The sequence below is a fragment of the Danio aesculapii genome, chromosome 8, assembly GCF_903798145.1.
Source record: "Danio aesculapii chromosome 8, fDanAes4.1, whole genome shotgun sequence".
Classification (NCBI taxonomy): Eukaryota; Metazoa; Chordata; class Actinopteri; order Cypriniformes; family Danionidae; genus Danio; species Danio aesculapii.
The window spans coordinates 39,412,487-39,429,059 of record NC_079442.1 but is presented as its reverse complement, the minus strand read 5'-3'; the positions used below and the strand labels follow the sequence as shown (position 1 = coordinate 39,429,059).

General features: G+C 37.2%; 2 protein-coding genes across 2 annotated transcripts in view; one reads left to right on the top strand and one right to left on the bottom strand.

Annotated features, from left to right (window-relative positions):
* The first annotated feature begins 848 nt into the window (after positions 1 to 848).
* ugt5e1 (UDP glucuronosyltransferase 5 family, polypeptide E1) lies at positions 849 to 6,269 on the top strand. The gene is given in 4 exon segments (XM_056463942.1): positions 849 to 1,014; positions 1,016 to 1,099; positions 3,833 to 3,893; positions 3,896 to 6,269. Coding segments are annotated over 4 exon segments (1,773 nt in total). The 5' UTR covers positions 849 to 924; the 3' UTR covers positions 5,434 to 6,269.
* A 4,538-nt stretch (positions 6,270 to 10,807) lies between these two features.
* dedd (death effector domain containing) overlaps positions 10,808 to 16,573 on the bottom strand; it is a 13,056-nt gene continuing 7,290 nt past the window's right edge. The window contains 4 exon segments of the mRNA XM_056463943.1: positions 10,808 to 11,365; positions 13,125 to 13,199; positions 13,202 to 13,261; positions 16,551 to 16,573. The exon segment at positions 16,551 to 16,573 is cut by the window's right edge and continues 82 nt beyond it. Coding sequence (XP_056319918.1) covers positions 10,956 to 11,365; positions 13,125 to 13,199; positions 13,202 to 13,261; positions 16,551 to 16,573 — 568 coding nt within the window. The 3' untranslated portion in view covers positions 10,808 to 10,955.

Sequence of the window (16,573 nt, the reverse complement as noted above, 5' to 3'; positions counted from 1 at the left end):
CTTTACAGATGGAATCATATAATATTCATTCAACGCTAAAGGCAATCCATGGTTATGGCATTTGATAAAAGATTATAGGGCAAATAAATTTTTACAAATAATCATGAAATGCACAGATACATTGTTTATAATGAACACAACTCTACACACATAAAATGAACAAAAGTGCGTTTAGATTTTTTGCCAACTGACCTTTGTGATGATTCTGTAAAAGACAAACTCCACCTTCTTTAATTTGATCGGTTTTATTTAGGGATTGAAATTTTAGTATTGACCAAAATTTTGCTATCTGGGATGTGTCTTTTATTGTGATGTGCAAGTTATACACATTACGAATGGTGGTTTCAGCCCTGTGATAATTACATAAGATTAAAAAAAAGTTTTGTGTGTGTGTGTGTGTGTGTGCAAGTTTTCTGTTTAAAAAAGCAGATTCTAACAATATTAGCCCCTCTACTGGAGAGGATTTTCATTGCATCCTGTTTTCAGCAGGGCTACATGCTTTCTAAAGCTAGTCATTGCCATTTTCTAACATAAATATTGAATATTGGAGCCTCACTGTACTGAAACTTTGTAAAACAGGCAGTTGAGTTTATCCAGGATTTAATTTCTTTCTAAGAAGATTGCCTGGGTTCCGAATAACAGATATTCATAACTGCACTAATTTTTTTTGGAACACTTTCATTTTGGTTCTATGCCTCTTTTGTTCCATACTTGTTCTCAAATCCCTGTTTTAATAAGTCAAATTAAGGTTTTAACAATGGTGGAATGTGCTGTATATGCCTCTCCCACTTTCTTTCCTCCACCAAACACATGATTCAGATCAAGCCCCCCCTTTGAGGCTAAGCTAAACAAACAAGCAGAGGAAGTACAATTCTGGGCCAAAGTTCATCCTCACACCTCTCTCCTGTTACTGGTCCAATACCTATGCTAGTCACCACTTTTAAAACTAGAAAAGGACTTGACAACATAAGCAAAAGACATTGCTTACTCTTGGCAGTAAACTTTCACAAGTTGATCTGCCTGCCAGATCAGGAATACAAACTGCACCACTGAGGCTTTCCTCCACACTGCAAAACTTCAGGACGTCAACAAGGACAAGGTAAAAGGTCTCATTACTTGTCTGCGTGCTTCAAAATGTTTCACTCTGCAGAAGTACTTCAGCTAGTATCCTTACATAAAATGGAGACTGTTGAACAATGCCATTCAGAACTATGTACAACGTCAGTCTTTTTTGTACGTTAAAATGTTTCATTCTGCAGACGTACTTCAGTTAGTGGACATATAAACCTAAAATGGGGACAACTAAATAATTCCATTCAGAACAATGAACAAAAGCTGCCTTTTTGTTTGTAATGGGATACTCAGTAGTACTACACAGTATTGCATAATTGTGCAAATTATTTTAACTGTGCAGCCTGTTAAACCAGCACAGATTTTGGTGCTGAAGTTTTTAGTATTCAGAGCTTAGTCTTGTATGAATAGCCTTTAAATAACTCATCTGTTTAGCAAACATGAGGGAAATTGATCAAGTTGCATTATCTATCCACTCTTGTATGTTTAGTTGCTCATTTGCAAACAGTGCACTCTTGAATCTGTAGGTTAAACTGAAAACTTGAAACCACCCAGTCAACATTTAAAGACTCTTTCAAATAACGATATGGACTTAAGTAAAGGGCAGCCTAACGCTATAAAAAAGGCTTAAGATCGATAACAAACACGTTGTAATCAATCTTCATCTAAGTGCAAGATATAATGTACAATGCATCTGGAAAGTATTCATAACACTTCACATTATCCACATTTTTTATGTTACAGCCTTATTCCAAAATGGATTAAATTAATTTATTTCCTCAAAGCTCTACACACAACACCCTATGATGACAATGTGAAAATATATATATTTTTTTAATTGTTGCAAATTTATTAAAAATAAAAAACCTGAAAAAAAATCACATGCACAGAAGTATTTACAGCCTTTGCTCAATACTTTGTTGATGCAGAAATTACAGCCTCAAGTCTTTTTGCATATGATGCAACAAGCTTGTCACACCAGTCTTTGGAAATTTTTTGCCCATTCCTCTTTGCAGTACCTCTCAAGCTCGATCAGGTTGGATGGGAAGCAATGGTACAGCCATTTTCAGATATCTCCTGAGGTGTTCAATAAGATTTAGGTCTAGGTTCTGGCTGGGCCACTCAAGGACATTCACAGAGTTGTTGTGAAGCCACTCCATTGATATTTTGGCAGTGTGCTTTGGGTCTTTGTCCTGCTGGAAGATGGACCGTCACCCCAGTCTGAGGTCAAGAGCACTCAGAAGCAGGTTTTCATTCAGGACATCTCTGTACATTGCTGCATTCATCTTTCCCTCTATCCTGACTGGTCTTCCAGTTCCCGCTGCTGAAAAACATCCCCACAGCACGATGCTGCCACCACCATGCTTAACTGTAGGGATGGTATTAGCCAGGTGATGAGCGGTGCCTGGTTTTCTTAAAACGTAATGCCTGGCATTCACTCCAAACAGTTAAACTTTAGTCTCATCAGACCAGAGAATTTTATTTTTTATGGTCTGAGAGTCCTTCAGATGCCTTTTGGCAAATTTCCAGATGGAGAGTGGCTTCCGTCTGGCCACTCTACCATACAGGCCTGATTAGTGGATTGCTGCACAGATGGTTGTTCTTCTGTAAGGTTCTCCTCAGTCCACAAAAGAACGCTGGAGCTCAGACAGAGTGACCATTGGGTTATTGATCACCTAAGGCCCTTCTTCCCCGATCACTCAGCTTAGATGGCTGGCCAGCACTAGGAAAAGTCCTGGTGCTTCCAAACATCTTCCACTTAAGAATGATGGAGGCCACTGTGCTTATTGGAACTTTCAGAGCAACAGAAATGTTTCTGTAACCTTCCCCAGCCTTGTGCCTTGAGACAATCCTGTCTCGAAGGTCTACAGACAATTCCTTTATCTTTATGCTTGGTTTGTGCTTTGACATGCACTGTCAAGCCTGGGACCTTATATAGACAGGTGTATGCCTTTTCAAATCATGTCCAATCAACTGAATTTACAACAGGTGAAGAAACAGTAAAACTCCAGTTAAGCTGCTGAAACATCTCAAGAATTATCAGTGGAAACAGAATGTACCTGAGCTCAATTTAGAGCATCACGGCAAAGGCTGTGAATACAGTAAAGCTTTTATTTTTAATAAATTTGCAACAATTTAAAAAAAAAAAAAAATCACATTGTTATTATGGGGTATTGTGTGTAGAATGTTGAGGAAAGATCATAAAAAAAAACATAAAAAATGTGGAAAATGTCAAGCGCTCTGAATACTTTCTGGATGCACTGTATTATTTTATTTTTATCCACTTGTTAAGTGTGACGTCACGTGAAGTGGCTTCCATTTTCAATCGATCTATCAAACTGTATAGAGAGACTCAACAAATGGTAATAATAAACATTTACAAACGATGTAATAATTTTGAAAATCACAATTGCAATATATATATATATCCATTCCTAATATCCGATGGCCAGAAAGTGATGAATTTTTTAGAAATGGTTAAAATATTGATGTCCGTAATGCAGTCCAGAGACTGTTGTGTACACTATGATTTTGTATAAAATTCATTTTAATGTGTGATCTGACTAAAAAGTGGCCATAAACGAATATTTTCGCAATTGAAATGAGTAGCAGCTTGGACCCAAAAAAAGTATTTCATACATCATGACTTAACAAGTGGATATAACAACAGAGGCATCACAATATCTATTTAAATTAACTTCAAATGCAAAAATTGTGTTTCCCAGTCGAAACGATAAACTGATCCTATTTATATTTTTAGACAATGCTGCTGCATCCTCAGATCAGTGTCCTTGTTGCGTTTATTTGGAGTCTCCCATCACTTTCCTGGCTGGGAAGATCCTAGTGTACCCTGTGGATGGAAGCCATTGGCTTAACATGAACATTCTGCTGCGAGAGCTTCATCAGCGAGGTCATAAACTGACAGTGGTCCGTTCAGCCAACAGTTGGTATATTCCAGAAAACACTACACACTACACACCCATTACGATCCAAGTCAATCACCTCAGCAGCCTGGAGGACCCCAAGTACATGGCATCCTTTCTGAAGAGGAATATTGACATTCAAAGAGGGAAAGGGTCAATTTGGTCATTCCTAGCCCTGCAGAAAGAGACGATTACACTATTAGGAGAGTCTCACAGGTCTACAGCTGAGATGGTGAGGGCCGTCCTGGAGGATAAAAAGCTTATAAAAACACTCAAAGAAACCAAGTTTGATTTGATGCTAACTGATCCTGGTTTTGCAGGAGGGGTCGTATTGGGTGCATACTTGGGTCTACCAATGGTGTTCAACGTCCGATGGATAACAAATGCAGAAGGGCACTTTGCAATCGCACCTTCGCCGCTTTCCTACATCCCGACTATCGGATCCAGGGTGACAGACAAAATGAGCTTTGCAAACAAACTAAAAAATCTCTTGCATTTCGGAATTGGCCAATACATAGACCACATGCTGACAAGGCCCCTGTATCAAGGAGTTGTCAGTGAATATATAGACCCCAACACCAATGTATACGCTCTTATCCAAGGAGCAGATTTGTGGCTCATGCGAGTCGATTTTGTTTTCGAGTTTCCTCGTCCTACTATGCCCAATGTCGTCTACATTGGGGGTTTTCAATGCAAACCCTCCAAGCCTCTACCGGATGAATTAAATAAGTTCGTCGAGAGCTCTGGAGAGCACGGGGTGGTCATAATGTCTTTGGGTACTCTTTTAGGAAGTCTGGTTCCTGACATATCTGAAATTGTTGCCTCGGCCTTTGCTCGGTTGCCCCAAAAAGTAATCTGGAGGCATGTTGGGGAAAAGCCATCTACATTGGGCAACAATACTCTTGTAGTGGATTGGTTGCCTCAGAATGACCTTTTGGGCCACCCTAAAACTAAAGCTTTTGTCACTCATGGAGGAACGAATGGAATTTATGAGGCTATTTACCACGGAGTGCCAATGCTCGGACTGCCGCTCATCTTCGATCAATTTGACAATATGATTCGCCTGGAAGCCAGAGGGGTGGCTCGGATGCTTGACGTCGCAACCCTAGATGTAGATATCCTAACGCAAGCTTTGAAAGACATTCTGGATGAAAAACAACCGTACCAGAAAAACATGCGCAAAATGTCAAGCCTACATCGCGACACGCCACTCAAGCCAATGGACAGTGCTATCTTCTGGCTGGAGTTTGTCATTAGGCATAAGGGTGCAGCGCACTTACGCACGGAGTCCTACAAGCTTCCTTGGTATTCCTACCACTGCTTGGATGTGCTAATGCTGATAATGAGTTTGTGTACGGCAGCAGGCCTTCTCTTGATCTTGATTAGCAGGGCTTTGTTGAAAGCGTGTGCCAGGAAAATAAAAGCTAAAAAAGAGTGAAGAGGCAACTTTGGAAACACTAGTTTTCCTCTCTTTTTGTATTAGTTAGTGTCATTAAATTGTTAGTTCACCCAGAAATGAAAATTCTGTTATTTATTACTCACCATGTTGTTACAATCCCCTGAGACCTTCATTCAGGTTTGGAACACAAATGAATATATTTTAGATGAAATCCGAGAGGTTTCTGACCCTTCATTTACAGCAATGATCAAAGTCTAGAAAAGAAACCAAAACAAATTTCATGTGACTTTAGTGGTTCAACTGTAATTATATGAAGCTCCAAGAACAACTTTGTTCACCAATGTCAGGTCATGGTGTGTTTACTATGGGCATTACAATCAGTAGCTACGTTTCCATTCAAAGATGCTAATTAAATTTATGTGCATAACTGGAAAATCGAATAAAAGACATGAGAATAAAGCAGTGTTTCTATCCAACTGGTCAAAGAGAACAAAATAGTCACGTCCTAATTAACTGGCACCAAATATCAAAAGTAAAAACGGAATTTGCTGTGGTAGGGAGAAGCTGCGTCAGACGCTCAACAATTTTGGAGGTAATTAATAATATAATAACACTAATACTGGCATTTTAGAATCCCCAAAACAACATTTCAGATCTTTTACAGTGTGCTCAGCCTGCTGGTTTGTCCATTCACACACATTTTATACCATCACATGATCTTTTATAACAAAATCACATGACTTTTTTTAAGCGCATACTGGAATTTGTTCGTAAAAGTGTTTATGCGCATCTTTTCTTATCGAATAAAGTTTATCTAACTCAGTAATGTGCATTTTCAAAAATGTATGCCCATCTTAGCGTTTTTCATCAACCTATTTTTTTTATGCACCATGTCCACAATGCGCATAAAAATAGGTGGATGGAAACGTAGCTAGTATTGGGGCAAGTATTTTAAGTATTTTTTGTATTTTAAGCAACGCGAATTATGTAATAATATTACTTTTCTAAGTAACTAGTAAAATTATGCATTGCTTTTAAAAATTAAGTAATAATATTTGAGTTGCTTTTTATTTTAGTTAATTCACTTTTAATAAATAAATTGCTAAATTAAAACGAACGTAGTCGCGTTGAATCCCGCACGCAACGAGAGAATACAGGAACAGGCAGAAAGGAAGGTGGCAGAGCCTTACATTTCAGTGATGGAAATATTCTCATTATTTTGAACACATGGAAGAAAAGCAAAAGAGGATTATCTGAATGAACAGTTATTTTATTTTTTAATAAAACAAAAGCCACAAAAGTAGCAAACGCATTGCTTTAAACATTCATTAATCTGTATATACAGCATGTATAGCTCTGGGGTCAGGAAGTTCTCTGTAGATAACATTATCCTACATTAATATTTCATGTGTTTTTTAAAGGTAAGTGAACATTATACAGTGTGTTTGTTAATTGCAGAGCTCCTCTATAAAAAAAATAAATAAAAAAAAAGAAGAAGAAAAAAAAACCCCCCTGCAAATTCTGAAAGAGATCAAGCCTCAGCCAGGTCAGAAAAAGTAACGTAAAAGTAATGTATTGCATTACCATAAAAAGTAACTAACGTAACTAGTTACTTTTTGCGGTGAAACTCCATATTGTAATGTATTACTTTCAAAAGTACCTTCCCCAATACTGATTACGATGCTTGCGCTGCTGACTCAATAAGTCATTAGGGCCAGACAGAATCTGCAGACATTTTTTGCTATTTCTGCGCAGAATATTGTAAAAAAAAAAAAAACTGTGGATTTCTTCATATGCTAAACAAAAAAATTATACCTTTTTAACTCTTATTTAATGTTTACAATGCAAATTTTATTCAATCTATTCATTTGTAAACAAAGCCTCTTCTGATATATCTACCTATATCTACTTTAAGACAGTAACTATTACTTTACAACCGTATTGTAAGTAAATCATATGAACATTTTCATATTAGAAATATTACTAAAATTAATTTAAAAACTGAATAAATATAAATGTACACATATTTACACACAACTAAATAAATAGACTCAATGATGGGCTGATAATCTGCGGATTTCTGTGCGCGCAGATGTCGTGTGGGCCTTGTCATGATGCAGGAGAGAAGATAGAGACAAAGTCATTCTTGTTTTTATCTCTGGGGATTGGAACAACATGATGGCCTCATGAGTAATAACAGAATTTGTAATTTTGAGTAAACTAGGTCAAAAGGATGGCAGTGGCTAGCACTGTAGCCTCACAGCAAGAAGGTTGCTGGTTCGAGTCCCAGCTGGGCCAGTTATCTTTTCTGTATGGAGTTTGCATCATGTTCTCCCTGTGTTGGCACGGGTTTCCTCCGGGTGCCCCAGTTTCCCCCATAGTTCAAAGACATGTGCTATAAGTGAATTGGATCGATTAAATTGACCGTATTGTATGGGTGTTTCCCAGTAATGGGTTGCAGCAGGAAGGGTATCCACTGTGTAAAACATATACTGGAATAGTTGGCGGTTTATTCCACTGTAGTGACCCCTAATAAATAGGGCACTAAGCCAAAAATGAATGAATGAATGAATCAAGGTTTGGTCCAGAATGATCAATCACTTTTATTTAGATGACTGACTCAAATGCTGGCTGAAAAACCAAGCAAAAGCAACCACCACAGAGCTATTATCAAACTGCCCTCTATATTCATGTGGAAATTCAGGTTCTACAGAGCTTTTCTGATGTTGTTAAGTCAGGCAGGTCAAACAGCAATGTTTCTCAAAAGCTCCACCTGGTCAAAGTTTTGGCCCAGGGCTGTCCCTGAGTTTAGCTCCAACACACCTGTATAGAAGTTTCTGGTATGCCTGGTAAGATCTTGATTAGCTGGTTCAGGTGTGTCTAATCAGTGTAAAAGCTAAAATATGTGAGACAGCAGTCCTCCCGGAGTAGGACTGGACACCATTTGCTTAAACTTTTAGGAAATGTAAATCTATGGCAAGGGTTTCAAATTAAATTCTTGGAGGGCCGCAGCTCTGCACAGTTTTGCTCCAACCCTTATCAAACACAGCTGATCCAACTAATCAAAGCGTTCAAGACTACTAGAAACTATTAATCAAGTGTGAGTTGGAGGTTGTTGGAGTAAAACTATGCAGAGCTGCGGCCCTTCAGGAATCCAGTTTGAGACTACTGATCTATGGAAAATTTTAGGTTTATGAAAAATGCTTGTCGGCTAATGTGTTGCTAACAGTGTTGTTGTTTTCTGTTTAAAAAAAAAGGAACTGCAACAGATTGTGTTTTTCAGTTTGTTTATTGATTTGTACAGACATTGAATGAACCAGCTGTCTATTTTGCACGTAAATATTTCACTTAAACACAACCACCGGCATGGTCAACAAAAATAAAATGAGTCAAAAATCAGAGTCATAATGCGACAGATGGCCGATGCTGCTGATGCTCCTACATTTTGGAATGGTGTGTTACTATATATGGTTATAATAGGTGAAATACTTGAGAGAGAGTAAAAAATAAAGTGCTCCGTCTTCATCTGTTCTACTGTGTCACTTTGAGAATACTCATCTCACCTCTCCAAAAAGTAGCAATCCCATTTCTTTCTCTATGAAAAACAAAGTATAAAAAGGGGTTAGAAATGTCTAGGTATCTCAAATCTACAGACCACAGCTCAATTTGCACTGTGTGATATTTAAGGGGGTCGATGTCATATACATGCAAGATATAAAGACAAACACTTGAACACAATCAATAGAACATGTAACCTATATAATAGATACCAGTCTGTAACTTTGTTTAGTTCCATTAGGAAAACATTACAAAACGCTTTTCTTCCTTCTGTAATAATAATAATAATAATAATAATAATAATAATAATAGCAGTAATTGATCCACAGCTAACTTTTCTAAACATCTGTTCCACTCACTCCACAAGTCACCAGTTTTCTTTCAATATTTCAACAGCTTCATTACATCTTAACAGATGGAAGAGGAGAGAATGAATTAGAGAGAGAGAGAGATTAAGAAGAGAATGAATTTCTGGGAACAGCTTTGGTATTTTTTTTTTTAAGTATAGCAAAAACATCAAGTCAGTCAAAATTACACATCTTCTTGCGATTGCAGGTTGCTCAGGTATATTAGTTTCACTTCAGTCAGGGGTTGCGCTTCAGGTTGGCATATTTTGTGTTAACTTTCAAGACATGTTGGACTTGATAACCCTGGGAGAGGCCAATCCTCAGAACACATTTGCTTGAATTCCAAATCAATAGAAATGATAAATGCAGCACATCAAAACATCTATAAAAGAGCAGCACAAATGTGTGTGAAAAGAAAACGTGTCAGTCACATATACTGCATTATCCAGTCCAAAAATGTCCTACTGGGGCTCTCATAACTACCAAATCATTTTTTTCAGTTTGAATAGAAGTAGCAGCCAATTTGTACCTTTGGGAATATACAAAGCCTTAATCAAACACTGCTTTCACATGCATTCCAACCTTACAAAAGCATTACTCTGTATTATACTATTAGTGATGCAACAAACTCTCTGCCCAGAAATCCAACCAATAGTAAACAATGAAGATTAATTTTAGAGCTACATTTTGGTCCAAACACTGATATTAAAACAGCCTGATGAACCCAAATGTTCTCAATCATCTCAGAAAAATCTGGGCAAAGAGCACCTATGAAGAATGTGAATTAAAATAAGAGCGAACTAATGTTTTCCCAGCTAAAGAAATAGAAAATTACAGTGACGTGCATCAAAACAAGCTGCAACATAGCATTTCATAAACCGCTCTGAAAAAAACAACTCTCCATGCTCCAGAATCTTAAGAAGAACCAAATTGTGCAACTTTTCTCTTTAAAGCGGTCACAAATCAGAGGTGAAGTGCAAGGTTGCAGAGTGCAATGAAGATTTCATGTGGGAAAAACAATGGAGATTCTGCTTCATGATGAAAAGAATGAAATGCAAGTGAACATTCAGAAGAACTTGAACGTAAATGGTTAGACATTGACAGGAGAATGTTTCATAATGTGTTGAAGCAATGCGGTATTCCACAGGCCAATCAGTCAATCAAACCTTCTGCAACCCATTCAATTTGTTAAATTTTGAGGCAAAAGTCATTTAAAGAGGAGAAGTTCACTAAGAGCAAATGGTTGTGCAAGAATTGATGGAAATGTAAAAAATAAAAAGTAACTAATTCACACGAGCCTAAAAAACAAATATAGGTCAATTACGCAGGAATAAAGACAAAAGAAACTAAATGCCTTCTTTATCCAATACCTCCCCCTTCATCTTTTATTTCCACAACTTGAGATACTCAAAATAAAATAGAAATAACGCAACTTTCCAGAACACTTTTAACACCTCTTCCCAACCACATTTGCTGAAGATGCAAATCCCGGCCTCTTAAGGGTATCTTGTTTCTTTGTTTTTTTTTAAGAGTCACTTGCTCTCTGTTTACATTCCTCACTCTCTTTTCCCCCAATGTATACCTTCTTATTAGTGTCCGAACTCTGCTCATCAGGGTCTCTCTGAACTTCCTCCACTTACCGAGTCAGTCCCACCACTAGGACAAGGGACCCTCCCTGCTCCCCGTTCCCGCACCAGCACCTCCTGCCACAAGGTTTCTCAGTAACTTCCTCCGGCCAGCCTGGTAATCTTCCTCATCCACATTCACCAGGAGCTTAATGGCCTCATGGCCGACTGCCTGCTTCAGAGAGTCTGTGATGAAAACGCCTTTCAGGGCTTCCAAAAGGGAGCCGTTGATGTAGTCCCGCCAGAAGGCGTCCAGGTAGGTCAGCTCTGAGAACTTGATGTCACATATGATGGAGCCCAGGTCGCGGGACTTAAGGATGGTATTGGCCTGATTGAAACGCTCAAACTGCCTCTCCAGAGCTTCCTGTTTGTTGGAGAAGACGTTGCCTTGAAGAGCAGACTCGTGCTGGCAGTACTCGGCACGCACCCTCAGTCTGATGTCTGTGAGATGAAAAACAGGTTCAAAGCATCTTGGATTAGCACACTTGGGTTTTTGTTTGTCTGTGGTCAAACACGTGAAGGCACATACTTGTGAAAAACTATTTGATAGTGATGCTGCTCTGTAGGGCTCCATCAGAAATAAAAAAAAGTCGCAATCAATACCTGATTGTCATGCACATCTTGTCAGGGAAGCATGATTCTTTAATTAGTAGGAAATCTCCTGAAGGCCTGAGGACATTCTTACGCAGAAACAAACTACTTATGAAGAAGAAACAGCAAGGAAAACACCATAGGGATTGCTTAAAGTTGCGCTATAATAAAAATTTGGGCATACCAAGGCATAGCAGAATAATGAGAGATCATTATGGGGAAATGGGCATACTGTGAGCCTCAGACACCACGGTTTCCTCATTTTCATGTAAATTTCATGAGTGTAAAACTCTGGTGGACAACAGGCCAATTAGAGGACAAAACAAGCTGTGACTAGACTCATGGGCTATGGCCTCTGCATTTGCATGTATGCCTACTTTAGGTCATTAATCCGGAACTGAGGAGCAGCTGACATCATGAAGAGAACACGACTAATATGCAGCTCTGAGATCATAAAAAAAGCTCTGAGATTATTAATATGAACGCCTCAGGTGGCGTTTGATAAGCCAAACGTTTTTCTAGTGATACAACAGTGATAATTTTCCTCCCTTAGTCATTTTAAACATATATTTCACTTACTATGTATATAGGACTTTTATTTTGAAAACGTGAGCCTCAAATTGTTTACTGTGCATTACTGGGCAACAACAGCATGAGACATGTTTCAAACTCACCTCAGGATGCAAAATGCAAGATTTACAGGTTATACATTTATTCATCTCCACTCTGAAGAGGCATTAGTTATGTTTAGTGACATCTTTTGTTATTTTATCGAGTTTATTGTAAAATTTGATGCGTGTTTCAACAAACACATGTAGACTGCTGAATCACTCAGCTCAACAGTCATCTGTTCATGCAGAATTGATATTAATTCCTGGCTGTATTTTTTTTTTTTTGACTGTAGCTTCAAAATACAACGTGATACATCTCTATCACTCTCTTTTGTCAACTTTAATTATAATTTAGCCTTTATCCACAACAGATCTGCTCAGCAAAATAGGTTACCGTTACTCTGATGGGTTTATATTTGTCTGTGTTTAGCGTATATTATGCTCTGCGTGTGTCCGTGTCTGAAAGAGTGGCATGTCAGAGCGGAGCTCATTAATATTCATGACATGATCCATCTATGGTCAATAATGGGACTTCTGATTCTAGGGGTATTTTATGGAGTAATAAGCTTGTTATGTTTCTGAAGATTTTTTTGAACTTACTGAAGCCATAAACCTACTATGTACATATCAGAGAACAATTGGACTTATTAAACCAATGCAGTATATGGCACCTTTAATAAACAGAAAAATTAATTGCTTTCACTGATTCAATGTGACTAATCATGCTATGACTACAGAAAAAAAGCTAAAAAAAAAAAAAGGTATGACAAAGCTATAAAAAAAACTAATGTATATCTACAAGCACAGGTCAAATGGCACATTTTTGTTCAGAGAGATACCAAACTTGTGCAATCCCTATGATTGATGGGCTCATTCCATAGGGCCAAACTTTCTTGTTTTGCGTCATAAACTTTGCCGTTGTCACGACATCCAATGCACACTGTTTACGGTTCTAAATCTGTTTTACTGTTCTAACTTGATCAGGTTTGTCATCTTACCACAGGTCTGTTTTTCTCTGCAGTCAGCAGTTGTGTGAGATCTCTTCCTTTTCTGCTCGGTGGAGGTGGGGCGGGTTTAGCGCGTGGTGGACATACCTGGGGTCCTGATGAAGGACAGCATATCAAGGGCTGGGGTCCTGGCAAACAAAACATGAGGAAAATCACTATCATGATGCTGGTCTCATTTTCAGTATGCTCAAGCTTCAGACTGAATCCATCCAGTCAGAGAATGCCAAACGTTTATTATTATGAGCTAGCATCTCCTAGCCATTGTGGCCTTTTTATCACATGTGAGAGTGATTTTTATTTATTTATTTTTTTACTTGTGAATACCAGTCATTTATTTAGTGTGTTATGTCCAGTTTTATCAGTAATCATTGAGGTGAAGGAGGTCTAGAGTATTTAAAAAAAAAAACTGTTTATATTTTAAACATTGTATGGCATATTCCAGCCTTTAGTCATTCTGGGATTTCTGCCAGCCTTATCTAAGCCCAGTTCACATCAAATCATTAACTATAACAATATTAATGTCCCACACCAAGGTAGGGCTGTGCAATATGCTGATATATAGTGTATATCATACAAGTAAAATAAAAATTCTGTCAATTCATATCAGGCTCCATCGTTTATTTTGTGGTTATTACTTTTTATCATTTGGAATCTTACACAACACCATGGAAATGCAGGTAGAAATGTGAATAAAAGCATGGTGAGAAAGCTTGAAGTACAATGGTTTACAATCTGAATTTATTAGCGATAGTTTATGCTGGGCTTGTAATCAGTTTTTAAAATGTTTCTACATTCTTAATAAAACATCTGCCCTGAAATTCTAAATAAAAACAGAAAAATAAATGCATAACAATGAGTTCAATTGTGTGTATATACTTAATCCTTCTATGTGGCTTATATATATATATATATATATATATATATATATATATATATATATATATAATATATATATATATATATATATATATATATATATAAATTTATATTATATATATTATATTAACTATTAATTAATTTGTCCAGAAAAGGTATTCTATTATATTGCATATTGTTAACATTACTCAGGATATGAAATGACTATTGCCCAGCCCTTCAAAAAGAGATAATATCGTTCCATCTATAGACATTTTTACACAGCAAAGGAGGCACATCATGCTGAAGTTTTGCTGTCTGTTACTTTAAAATGCTTGAGCTCATTAGATAAGGACAGTTTCTGACTGGTTGTCTTGTTTTGTTCATCAACAGCAGCGAATGATTCATTCATTTTCTTTTCAGCTTGGCCCCTTTATTAATCAGGAGTCGCCACAGTGGAATGAACCGCCAACTTATCCAGCATACGTTTTAAGCAGCAGATGCCCTTCCAGCCACAACCTTCACTGGGAAACATGCATACACTGATTCACACACATACACTACGGATAATTTAGCTTACCCAATTCACCTATAGCACGTCTATTTGGACTGTGGGGGAAACAAGAGCACCCAGAGGAAACCCAAGGAGACACGGGGAGAACATGCAACTGACCCAGCCGAGGCTTGAACCAGTGACCTTCTTGCTGTGAGGCAACATCGCTACCCCCTGTGCCACCCTCAGGAGTGAATGAAATTTCTCTGTGCAGTTTTCAGTTATAGTTGTGGTGTGGACTCTGCCATTCATTTATATTCAATAGTAAACCTTCATCTTTGTTAACTATAGCTATAGATCCATCCAAACCAATCCAAGACAGTTCATGAGCCACTTATGTGAAAAGACCACAGTGCTGAACAGCATATTATGTATATATACAATTACACTGCACCATTTGCAAAACAATAACCAGACATTTTTAGAAATAATAATAATTTAAAAAATGCTTTTTGCTGGAGATTGACCTATACTGACATTTTAAATAATACATACAGATTATGACCCAACAACCAATTTGCATAAAATATTTACATTAGCCAGAATACTTAAAAATACTTAGCTGGAATAAGTATATATTGTCCAGAATATACTAAACAAAACAACAAATACAGCACTGCAAGATGCATGTTTATCAGAATTCTTAATATTAATTAAGACCCCTGCTGATGCGGCATTACTTCTATCTCTGGGCTTAAAGAACTTGTACTAATAAGCGAACACATGCAGAGATAAAAATAACTAATTTCCACAGAACTGTAATTATTTGCAAGCTTATTAACGTATGATTATTAAACTAAAGCTATATGCTATTTATTATTAGAATTTGTGGAGGTTTAGGCAAGTGGATCTTGTTCAAAGCTACATAAAGTACCTGTGCTGAATCATGCCAAAGCCACAACCGAGTGAGTAAATGCTACTATTGATGGAAAGGACTTTATCAGTCTAATGTTAAGCATAAACAACCGACAGAGAATTAATTAATAAACAATGGAGAAAGGGGTTTTATTTCAAACACACCAAGGCCTTTTTATTTATTTATTCAAGTTATTTCTTTAGGCAATGATTGTGACCCTGCACTGTTTTTCTCTATTTCCAAGTATCAAACTACATTTAAATATTTGTTACATCTCATTTGTGCAATAACGAAATAGTTCAGCCAGAATTCAGATAATCCTGCCATCATTTGCTCTCACTCTTTACTTGTTTCAAAGCAGTTTGAGTTTCTTTGTCTTAAAAAACTCCTGTTTACCATTGACTTCCATAGTCATTTTTCTACTATGGATATCAATGGTTACAGGTTCACAAAATACTTCAATACATTTTCTTTTGTGTTCGAAAGAAGAAAAATAACTCAAACAAGGGTGTGTAAAAGATGACAGAATGTGGATTTTAGGGTGAACTATGCCTTTAATGCCTCTTGTGTTACATAAAGTTTTAGGCAAAGAAAGTTCCTGTGAATGTAGTATAGTTGTTTGTTCCTCATATGCAGTACTGTAATGGTGTTATTGCACGCAACTATTAAACTCCACAAGAGTTATTAATCTGTGAATCAGACATTATAATACTGATTATCAATTACAGAAATATGCTTCACTTTTGGGATAGTTCACCCAAAACTTCCTCCTCATTCCTCAAAATTTCCTCACTATTTACCGGTTCTAAACATTTATGAATTTCTTTCTTCTGTTGAAAACTAAAAATTATATTCTGAAGAATGTTGGGAAAAATCAGTCACTGACAACCATCTATAGTTAGAAATTAAATACTATAAAGGTCATTGGCTGTTTTTTCAACATTCTTCAGAATATCTTCTTTGGTGTTCAACAGATGAAAATCAAAAAAGTTTGAAATAAGTGGAGGATGAGTAACGATGACAGATTTTTTATTTTTGGGTGAACTATCCTTTTAGTTTTTTAAGAACCAATCATTGGTCATCATCTCTAATCTTTTGCTCACATTTGGTGCATAAACCATATATAATTTCAGATCCTAAATGAAGGACACACCTGTTCTTCTGTGAGGAGTTCCA